At 41.6% G+C, this 11,950-nt stretch overlaps 1 protein-coding gene across 1 annotated transcript; it reads left to right on the top strand.

Annotated features, from left to right (window-relative positions):
- Window positions 1-3,573: 3,573 nt before the first annotated feature.
- Window positions 3,574-5,946, top strand: LOC111609514 (nuclear factor 7, ovary-like). Its single transcript, XM_023338284.1, has one exon. The coding sequence runs from the start codon at window positions 3,834-3,836 to the stop codon at window positions 5,220-5,222; it is 1,389 nt and encodes a 462-aa protein (XP_023194052.1). The 5' UTR covers window positions 3,574-3,833; the 3' UTR covers window positions 5,223-5,946.
- The last annotated feature ends 6,004 nt before the right edge of the window (window positions 5,947-11,950 follow it).

Below are 11,950 nucleotides of genomic sequence, written 5' to 3'. Positions count from 1 at the left end.
TCCAACTTGTCCGTTTACACAGACAGTGGATGAGCGGGGTGGCTGTATGACGTCAGTTTTGCTCCAAAAACATGGTGACAGATTGAAACCAGTCGCCTACTTCTCCTCCAAATTGGATGTTGTCACAGCTGGGCTTCCACACTGTGCGCGAGTGGCAGTCGTATAAAAAGCTGTTTTAGCATCCAGAGACATTGTGGGTTATTCTGATCTGACCCTACTCATTCCCCACTCTGTCACACTCATTCTAAATGAGCAGAGGACGGCGCATCTGTCAACTGCCAGATGGCTGCGTTACCACTGTTCTTTTAGATATGTCAAACATAACCATTAAACGCTGCACAGTTTTAAATCCAGCTTCTCTTTTGCCAACACCTGTGGAAGGCCAACCACATGACTGTGTTGCTAAATGGGACGTCCTGTGTTTTCCCCGTCCTGATCTGAAGCAGGAACCGCTCTCAGATGCACAACTCACATTGTTTGTTGATGGAAGTGCATCCAGAGATCCGCACTCTGGCGTCATCTTGCTGCCTTCGGCTATTGCTGTGGTTAAATGTGCAGCTCACACCACTTCAAAAGACCCAGTTTCTTTAGGCAACGAGGCAGCTGATGCTGCTGCAAAATCTGCAGCCAGAAGGTCTCTACCCAACACCCATTCGCCACTAAAAGTAAAAACACTAGCACCATTGCCTCTTACTTTACAGGATTTTCAATCCCATGCAAATCCCAAAGAAAAGTCTGTCTGGAAGTCTCACAGTGCTGAACTTAAAGATGGTGTTTGGATTGGTCCAAATGACAATCCCTGCCTCCCTGAAAAGTTTTTCAGACCCTTCTGCGTGACGTCACATGGTGTTGACCATGTGTTGAAGGGAGGAATGTTGAGGGAGATGGACAAATTATGGTTTACAGTAAATTTTTCAAAATCAGCTCAAACCTTTTTGAAAATTGCATTATTTGTGCTCAAAACAAATAACCTCAGTCCATTTGAAATTCTCTTTGCAGGTCCTCCAAACATGGGGATGGGACCCCCAGATAGTTCTGGGAAAGATCTAACCACATGTGATGATAACATGATTAACTATTGCATTTCTCTAACAGAACAACTGAAAACCATTAGACAACAGGCCCAAGATGACCAGCAGTACCAGCTACTAAACCACTGCATGATATACAACCAGGAGATTTTGTGTTTATTAGGAATTTTAGGAGGAAAAACTGGCGATCCCACCGGGGCCGTCCATCAGAGGGTGGCATCCCAGGGGCTTACAAAAAAGCCTCCAACAAAGCATCTCTGAAAAAATAGAGTTGCCAACGTCAGCTCACTCAGTAGGTCACCCAGTACGTAGCTGAGGCAGCATTAAGAACATGGAGGGAACCAGACGACATCATCAGCGACACTGGATCACAGAGGCCATCTGGTGTTGGTGTTTCCTCGTGGCATTTGCATTAATTGTGGTGGAAGACAGAAAAGACAGCGACAATGAGGAGTTATTACTTAATCCAAGTTTTTATTGCTCTAAGTATCGTTGTATTATGAAGGAAGTATCATATTATGAAGGAATTTGAAGTTTCTAACTCCATTGAAACTTTTTGTTGTACGTGTTTTCATCTTTATTTTTATTCATCTTACCTTAGGAATAATTATTTTTAAGTTGTTTCAAGAGAAACAAAAGGGAGGAATTGTGGAATAAAATAATTATTCACAATGTGTTTACTTTTATTAGAAGTTTATTTAATATTAATCTTACAATGTTTAATCAGTTTGTATAAAGTTATTGTTCCTCTTTTTAGCCTCCACAGTTTGCCTCAGTGTGTCAGAAGCTTAGCAACAGGCGATCAGTAAATAGTTTTCATACCTTGCAGAGTGACAGACCAGACCGACGACTCAGCGATTATTATTAGACACAGAATATTCTGTCTGAAACCCATTTTTAACTGAAGGTTGCATTTTTCTCTGTGTGTGTATTAATCTGATTAGCTCCTTGGGATGTTGGTGATGACACTGTGTCTGTGGGAGAAGGACAGTATACAGTTTATATAGAGAGGTGATTCCTTTGTCTAGTTAGATCTCTTCTGGGTTCTCCATCTGTGTAGATGTGAAATAAAGCTGTGTTTTGTTCTTTCTCTTTAACAAGGTTTGGACTTTGTTCATTTTTCTCGCTCCACACCTTCAACAAAAGTCCAGATTGTCTCCAGATGTTTTAAATAACTGGCTTTTCCCTTTTTGGAGATTTGTTATTTGTTCCAGAGGTAAAGTCTTCGGCATTTGCCTGATCCGATGCTTGATATATGCTATCAGTCCTTCAGCTTGAAGTAGACACATATCAATCACATTTGGTAAACAAAGTATTTTTGGGATACAGATCTAAAATGAGAAAAACCGGATCTAGTACAAAGTCTTTTGAGTCAAGATGTTCCACAGTTTGTTTTATTGCTTTCCATAACTTCAGAATTTCCCTGCATTCCCAGAAACAATGAAACAGTTTCCCTTTTTCTGCTAGGCATTTTGTGCATGTGTCTGGTATATTAGGATTATAGCGATTTAGGGTTAGGGTATAAACAACTCAGTCATCCTTGTTTCATGTGTTTAATTAATGTCTTTCACTGAAGAGTTGCTGATTGTTTGCTGTGAATAATGTTGATCTTTGTCAGTTTTGATGCTTTAATGCTGTGATCTATTTGATTTGTCTCTTAAAGTTTGAACAACATACTAAAATGAAGCTGCTTTCATATCTGCATTCCTCTCTTCCTCTTTCTCTCTTTCGCTCCATTTTAATATTTTTTTTTCTTGCACACAAAAGGCCCTGAAGTCACGTTTCCTTGTCTAGCTTAAAGCTAGTCCAGAGCATATGTTACATTTATGGCTCATGGAAAATGAAAATCACAGTTTGTGGCATATTTGATTTAAATTTTTGCAAATTTTGATTCCCAGCAAAATTCCCAGCATGAAGATCACAAATTGACGGTTGGTCAATTTGTTGGTTCTGTGATTGGCTGGTTGGTTTGACTGGCTGGTTCTATAATTGACATGTTGACTGGTTGGTTGGTTGGTTTTATGATTAGCTGGCTTGGTGGTTGGTTGACTGTTAGCTTTAGCTTTACTATTAAAAACCACCTAGATTAGTATGAAATAACTGAAGCAACGGTTTGACTTTCCTTCTCTAAAATCTTCATCTATCAATAATTCAGTCGGCTTTAATAATGAATAATGTCTGTGTTGCTGTTTGCCAGCATAAATGGCAGAAGTTCATCAATAGTGGGCGTTTCTTCTACTGTAGATTTTATTTCTATTTACTTAATTTATATTCTCAGATATATTTTATTGTTTGCATTTACAGTATTTTGTGTAATATTTAAAAATTACCATTTTAAGCCTCAGTGTGAAAAAACATTTCAGATTCTAAAAACAATTTTTTGAAAGAAGGAAAATTTTACTCAACACCAAACATTACCTTCACCTCCAGTGCTGAAGTTTTTCTGAAACTGCAGATTTACTGTAAATCCTCCAGAGGGCGCCACATCTCTGCCTCCAGACTGAAATTCCAACAGGAACTCTTAGAAAAAACAGGAAACAGTTGAGAGAGAAAAACTCACTGACTAAACACCCTGAGGATGAACTCTGACTCCTGCCTTCGTCTCCGACTGAAATCAAACTAACACTGAACAAGGAGAACAGAGAGAGAACTGAGCAACTAGACACTGAAACACAGACTGCTGCAGGAGGAAAAACAAGACAATCAAAGTGAAAGTAAGTTCAGAAAGTTTCTACAGGAGAGAAACTGACTTCCTGGTTTGACTTTCTGTCTGCTGTGATTTCAGCTTCACTCTGAGACAAAATGGCTTCCAGATCAGACGATGATCTCTGCTGTCCGGTCTGTCTGGAAATATTTAAGGATCCGGTTCTTCTGTCATGTAGCCACAGCTTCTGTAAGGAGTGTCTGCAGAAATATTGGAGAGACAAACCAGGAAGAGAGTGTCCAGTTTGTAAAAGGAGATCTTCTAAAGGTCTTCCACCTTTTAATCTGGCTCTGAAGAATCTGATTGAGTCTTTCTTACAGCAGAGAGAGCAGAGAGCTTCAGAGGATCTCTGCTCTCTGCACTCTGAGAAACTCAAACTCTTCTGTCTGAACCATCAGCAGCCAGTTTGTCTCGTCTGCAGAGATTCAGATTTACACACCAAGCACAGATTCAGACCCATCGATGAAGCTGCTCAGCATCACAAGAAGAAACTTCAGGAAACTCTGGAGCCTTTAAAGAAGAAGCTGGAGCTCAGGAAGAAAGTTCAGGAGGAGTTTGATCAGACAGCAGAACACTTGAAGGTCCAGGCCCAACACACAGAGTGGCAGATTATGGAGCAGTTTAAGCAGCTTCATCAGTTTCTAGCAGAGGAAGAGGAGGCCAGGCTGGCTGCACTGAGGGAGGAAGAGGAGCAGAAGAGAGGGATGATGAAGGAGAAGATGGAGGCTCTGAGCAGAGACATAGCAGCTCTTTCAGACACAGTCAGAGCCACAGAGGAGGAGCTGAGAGCTGAAGACGTCTCATTCCTGCACAACTACAAGGCTGCAGTGGAAAGAGTCCAGCGCTGCCCCCTGCTGGAGGATCCACAGCTGCCCTCAGGAGCTCTGATAGACCAGGCCAAACATCTGGGCAACCTGGCCTTCAACATCTGGAGCAACATGGAGAACATGGTGACCTACACTCCTCTGGTTCTGGACCCAAACACGGCTGGTCCAGCACTCCATCTGTCTGAAGATCTGACCAATGGGTGGAGAGAAGAGGATCAACAGCTTCCTGATAATCCAGAGAGGTTTCGTTACTGTTGGCGTGCTGTTCTGAGTTCTCAGGGTTTTAACTCAGGGAACCACAGCTGGGATGTTGATGTTGGAGACAGTTCATTCTGGATACTTGGTGTGTTAGAAGAGTTTGTTCAGAGGAAGAGAAGGATAGAGTCTGGATTGTGGACTTTACAGTTATATTCAGGTGAATACGACGCATGTTCTCTAGTAGGTCCAACCCCTCGTCTCTCAGTCCAGAAGAAACTCCAGAGGATCAGAGTGAATCTGGACTGGGACAGAGGAAAGCTGTCCTTCTCTGATCTGGATACTAACACACACATACACACCTTCACACACACCTTCACTCACAAGATGTTTCCATTCTTCGCCGCTGATGAAACATTAAAGATCGTACCGATGAAGATCTCAGTGATCAAGCAGCAGCTCTGATGATCTCAGCATGAAGATCACAAAGTCCAAATAAAAACGTATTGATCAGATTGAAACTGTGAGTTTTAAAGAGGAAACTGGAGATGATCTGATCATCTGGAGATTCTTCATCTCTGACTTTCCAACTATTGTTTCCATTCTAGCAGAAATTAATGTCAATATGTTGAATTGAATGCTGTCTATTTGTAGCTGCTTAGTGATAAAACTGAACTACTGAATGAATCTGAAATGACCTTTTCAGTTACTTCTAAGTTTTTATTTGTGTTGCTTTGACTATTTCCCTGATCAATGCTGTGTTTAAACTTTCTATCATCACTTTTATTATTCAGTAAATACCAGAAAATACTGATGGACCATGTTGTCCATCGTTAATAACAGGAGATTTTAATCTGGTCTAGAGACTTTCTGTTCAGTTCAGTTCCAAACACTTTGGTTCATCAGACCTTCATAATTAAGAGATTATCATCCAGTTTGTTACTATAAAGATTTCAGAACAATGATAAACTCTACATGATGTTTGTGAAGCAGCAAAAACTGAATATTGTTGCAGGAGGGCAGCGTTAATCTTTCATTTCTGATTCTTTAGTCTGAGTTTAGTTTTGGTTTTGAAACAAAACAGAGGAAGAAGTTTTGGACTTTTCATCTCTGTATAATTTGTTTTCCATTTTTAGGGAGACGATGTATGAAATAAGTGCAGAACTGTAATAAATGTTATTTCCATTCATTTCTTCTCTGAGGTTTTATTTTGGTTTCCATTTCCAGAACTTACTGTCATTTTTAGAGTCTCAGTTTGGATCCACAGTTTGAAAGTCAGAATGTGATGGAATCAATCAAATTAGCATCAAATCATTTCTGATTCATTCACTGTTGTGTCAAATAGTAGAACATTTTTACTTTAAAAATGCAACAACTAAATTTTATTAGTTGAAATATTAATGGTTTTGGTTCATATAAAAAGAGTGAAAATATTTGAACATCTATCTGATCTACATGCTGATATTTGTCTCCAGATTGAATTTTATTTCTTTTAATTTCTTTACAAAACTTTCTGTATTTTCAGAATCCCAAATAATAACAAATGGGACGTTAATACAGAATTAAATCAATCTCTTGATAAGAAAACAAGATCTAATTATAGATCAACCCTGAAATCATCAGAAATAATTAAACATTTTATGAGTGAATTTGGCCTTAGTGAAAGCTGGACACTGTTACATCCAGTCTGCAAAGATTTTACTTTTTTCTCTTCTGTCCATCATTCATATTCATGGATTAATATGTTTCTAATAATCAATTCCCTCTTGGGAAACATAACAAAAACTGATGTACACTGGATTGTGATCAGTGGTCATTCGCCCATATCTATCTCTGGGAATGTAGAAGAACAGCCTCCCAAGTTCTCCAGTAGATGGCGCCTAAATCTATCACTATTGGAAGAACAAGAGTTTGATAAATATCTAAAAAAGTTTTGACGAGGGAATCAGAGAAAGCTGCATTAAGAGGCAGAATCAGAGCATATGGAGCCATAAGAAAAGGGAGGAAAGTGAAAAATAAACTCGGCTAGAGACGGAAATTATTAGAGGAAATAAGCAACAGAACAATCTGAAGAGAAAATACGTCAGCTAAAATATGATCTAAATACGCTTGTAAACAAGAGAGTACTTCACAGAATCCACTACAAACTCAAAGCCTGCATAAAATGGGTTTGTCTCAGTCTGAATTGGGCAGAACTTGTTCACAAAATACCTGTGATACATATTTTCATGCTTTATGGTTATGCAAACCCGTCCAACCAGTTTGGATCAGAGTAACTAGATTCCTGTCCAGTAGGCTTGGCTGTCTCATCCCATTATCACCTTCTCTTTGTTTACTGGGAGACGCCACCAACACCATTCATGATGTTCCAACACTAAACAACTACTTATAGCTTTAACCATTGCTAAGAAAACAATTCTTATGAGCTGGAGAACAAGGACCACCATCAGTGAGACACTTTGGAAAAATCTACTCATTGAACACATTTCAATGGAAATAAAATAGATTTCATATGATTCTCATATTTACCTTAAATAACGTCATTTATGTATTATGATCATTGTCTCTGCCCTGTTTTGCTTTTCTTCTATTTCAGCATCATTTTTCCTTCTCATTTCATGTAGTTCCTGTTTGCAATATAACAAATTCCACTCAGTAGATTTAATTGATCAATTTCATTAAATGATTAAATGAAATTATTATTGCTAGTATTAATATTTTTTGTTGTTTTTGTTGGTTTGTTTGTTTTTATTGCTCTACATATTGATAATGTTGTTCAGACCATTTTTGCTCACACTCTCATATACATTCATTTGCACACACAGTTAATAAAACTCATTCTTTGCAACACAATAGCCTCTGTTTTCTTTTTGTTAGCTCCATGATTTTATTTTCCTTTCATTAATGTAATGTATCACACCATGTTTTCTATTTTGATATTAAATAAAGTTTTTAGAAAAAATCACACATGCATACAATTTTTCTCTCTCACACAAAATACTAAAATTTCACATATTCACTATTAAAATATATAGTCTAAGAGTCGGAGTGAGGGTTAGAGCCCTTAGTGAACCTCTGAGCGCTTGAGGAGGGAGCGGTAGAGAACTGCTGGCCCAAATTAGCTTTCATAAATCGGATCAACCTTGAGCTAAACGCTGCTTACTCCGCGGAGCGCCAAGATTTAATATCCAACCTGAAACTAACTTCACTGCAGTATCAACTGTCTGTTATTACGCAATAGCCAGCCCCGCCCACTCCTCACTACTCTCCAGGGCTGCCTACTGACCAGTTCTCTGTCTAACAGGTCCGGAAAATCTCTAAGACCTGGGTATTACCCTAAAAGTGGTCTATAAGAGATAATCTATTCAAACTGGTGGCGAAAGCGATTCGTCTAGCTCTAACTACCTTCGATCCAGAAGCTACAACCCTTTACAGCAGAGGTGCCCAAAGTCGGTCCTCGAGGGCCGGCATCCTGCATTTTTTAGTTTTCTCCCTGGTTTAACGCACCTGGATCAAATGATGGCTCGTTAGAAGGCCTAAGAAGATCACTAACATGCTGAAAAGGTTGGTGGTACTACCAAGGAGAGAACTAAAACGTGCAGGATGCCGGCCCTCGAGGACCGACTTTGGACACCCCTGCTTTACAGTTAAGAAACAATCAGCTGAGTAGCCCTCGCAGCTGCATAATTCCAATAACCGCTCCTGTTAACGGTAGCTCGCTTTCTAAAATATAACTCGCTCTTGGAACCGGCTAGATTAAATTTAGTGACTTAGATGTAAGTCCCAGGGTCATTATTTACTCTCACTAAAGGAAATTATGAAGCCACCTATTTACTAGAATCATGTACATTAGTTTTACTTCAAGTAAGAGAACAGAAAAATAATTTAAGTGACTCAAATAATTCCAATGTCCACCAACCTCATTAGAATTTTATAGTATAAATTTATTAAGCAAGCTTAAGCAGGGATATGCAACATACCAATCAATAATCAATTGCATATAATTTGAGAGCAGTATAATAAAATCAACATGTATAACCATGCTATCCTGTCTCTTTTCCCTAACCTATGTCGCAACTTCTGAGATGGATTTTTATGGAGCAGATTCAACTCACACCCAGTTGATGGTGAATCGAGGCAACAGAAACATCTAGAATCCTTGGTCAGAGTCTTTATCCTTGTGGAAAAATCCTCCTTAGAATAGAAGCAAAGCAGAACGGGGCCAAATCCTTCGAAACCCCATCTCTTTATCCCTCAGGGATCTTTGTCTTTTTCTCCAAGTCTGCTGCCGAGTTTTGAGATTGTTGGGTTGAGGCAGGGCCGTCGGTCGAATCAGGAACCAGGGGCTGGCGCAGTAGGGTCTTGTCCTTCTTAGCGGCGTGAAGTCTCAACTTTTCCCGTGGTTCAGAGGTGCGGTCCGTTGCTGTTTCTTAATCTGCTTCTCCGTGTTGACTCGCTTCCAGCGCCGCGGACTAAGAACCGTCGCTTCCTCTTTTCAGCCCCTTTTTATACTCTTTTTATCCATATGTGTGTATGGAGAGTTTGCTTTACTATTTTTTTTTCTGAACTTCTGCTTTGTCCCCCCATTTGTGTGTGTGGGACCTTAGTTTACTATTTTTTTCTTGAACTTCTGCTTTGTTTTTCTGGAAAGTCCCATCTCTCCCCAGCTTGCGACATTTCCTGTCAGCAGGGCTTCACCCATCATGCTGACTTTAACGTACTGCATTCCTCTCTTTTCTATAACTCACTATATTATCTATTACAACTTATTAAACACATTCAACCTATGTTAAACCCATTTGAATTGATTTCAAATCATCACAACTTGATATTCATTAACAATTAATCACATCTCTCACTTATTATAAATCATCAACCATAATCATTACATTGAATCATTACAGATCATTATTCAGAAATACTTTGCAGAAAGTTATTGAGTGATTACTTATACTATTGAGTGATTACCTATACTCATGTTGCCAATTGTATTCATACATATTCAACTTAATTAACTTTTAATCAAACCACAAGATTGCTTATTTTCTCTCAGGCCTTTGTGCACCTTTTCTGCGTGCACCCGGAAAGATCTCACACCCCATGCCAGTTTTCTTGACACCCCCTCCTTGAGATCGGACGGTGCTTCGCAGAAACCACAAAGTCCAAAGTCAAAAGAGGTCAAGTCCTTCACCACAATCGGCAGTCAGGATATCTCGTTCGTAGCAGGTAACCGGAGATGATGAAGGAGTCCAGGAATCCACAACCTCGTACTCCGTCAGATTGGACGGTGGAGAAAGCCAGATCTCTGCGTCCAAATCGTTGTCAAGTGTAGATCCACCTGAGACGGGAAGGGTGGTGCGTTCCAGCGGAGGCTGCAGAGGTGAAGGCAGGTCCATCCCGAAGTCTGGCAGCGCGGATGGGTTGTTGCAGTAGCCGTCCAACTCCGCCAGCAGATCCTGGAAATCCATATCACTTGGTGATGGGGATGATAGGGAAAGGGTGTCCTCAGTTTGGCATGCCTGGTGAGATGAACTGAGGCTCTCAGTTTGGGTACTTTTCACGTTAGTCGCACTGCTGGTTTGGCATCCAACGTCAATAAACAAATCCGGCGACATGGGACGTGTAGGTGGAAGGTACTTGCCCACTGCCACAACTCTTCCATCCAGAAGATGCAGAGTTGGGAGGCATTGCCGAGTAAGCTGGTGTTCCCATAACTTCTGAATTACGGGCAGCTGTAGTCCCCTGTACAGCGGAGATGTCGTAAGCTCGTCGTCTTCTTGGCCAAACGCAGAGGTCCACACGATTTTGTGCACCCGTTCCAGGGATCTAGATGTGGAAGCCGCAATGTAGGGCAAATCCTCCCGCCCTGTGGCACAGAGAATTGCCGTTACATCATTAAAATGGCTGCTCACGCATTTGTGACACCAGCGGGCGGACGATGCCACCCAAATGAATCCATAAGATTCTGCGGCGAGTCCACACCCCACACAGCAGGTCGATGCCTGAGAAGAAATAGTAACCTAGGTAACTTCATGATCAGTGGTTACTGATTAACAATATTTTCATAAAACAACAATTATGCAAAAGCGAAGGTTGAGAGATTAGGCTGATTTACGCTCGTGTGCCGGCTTGTTTTGCGAGCCATGGGGAATTAATCACAGGAGCCGGAATATCATTATTCGGAGCAGGCTGCCCCAGATCATGGACATGGGCCGAATCATGGAAAATTGCAGCATAGGTCATCATCCATACAACAATGGCCAGGTCTGAGGTCTCATGAAGCCAGTAGAGGACCACCAAGATCCCCCAAACCGTTGCCCAAAGAGCCAGGATTATCCACTTCTGGAGCCAGCGACGCCTGCCCCGGCCCTTGATGGACAAGGCCTGGCGCGCTAGGTAGACGAGGATAGACACTGCTAGAAGCCCTTCAAGAACAGCGGTGAGGATCTTAAATGGAGCGGTTCGGGTAGCTGGGACGCCCCCAAGGACAAACTCCAGTATTAGGGCTGTTGTATCCGTGATGAGCCATAGGCAAACCACAACGCCCCTGCGCCAGTTGATGCGAGTGCGGCCCATCAGGTAACAAGCGAAGAGGGATGAAGCTAACCCCCATTTGTAGAGAAAGATGGGTCGTAGGATAAGCTTGACATATCCTTGTAGCGCGACGAAGATCCTCATAGGATGTCCCCTGGGCCAGGGACCAGTGTGGCAGTAGACTACCCAGGCCAGGGTAATCCCTAAGTGCTCAAGGGTACTCACTTGAATTGGTGCAAAAAGTGAGTTGGGATTCGATGAGTTGGTTGAAGAGTTGGAATCCATGATGTCCTTTTAGATCAGGTGTTGTCGGCAGCTGCGGGGAAGGTTGAATGGCTTTTAGGCACACGACAGCTCTCTCTTATGCAGAAGTAGGCTCCTCCTTCGGGGGGAGGGGCTGGTAGTCCCTCTTTTTGCAACGACAAAGTGCTTTTAGCCACACCTCCAGGACGATTTTGCCGATGACTAAGGCCACGGCTACGCCCAGGAGGCCTAAGAGATATGGCCACAGCAGGCTCAAAGCATCCAGCAGCCATTTTTCAACAATGTCGAGGCCTCCTTCAACCACACTGGCAATCTCCTCCACAACCTCGGAGACGGCGGCCACCAATGTTGCACCCATAGTCTCGTACCAGTAACAGTCATGTTCACTAGAGCCC

The sequence above is a fragment of the Xiphophorus maculatus genome, chromosome 8 (genome assembly GCF_002775205.1).
Source record: "Xiphophorus maculatus strain JP 163 A chromosome 8, X_maculatus-5.0-male, whole genome shotgun sequence".
NCBI lineage: Eukaryota > Metazoa > Chordata > Actinopteri > Cyprinodontiformes > Poeciliidae > Xiphophorus > Xiphophorus maculatus.
Note: the sequence above shows the minus strand (reverse complement) of the source record. Positions and strands in the feature narration are given on the sequence as shown.

Excerpts from the sequence above, each read along its gene's own strand:
- LOC111609514 (XM_023338284.1), top strand. The coding sequence starts at position 3,834 with ATGGCTTCCAGATCAGACGATGATCTCTGCTGTCCGGTCTGTCTGGAA.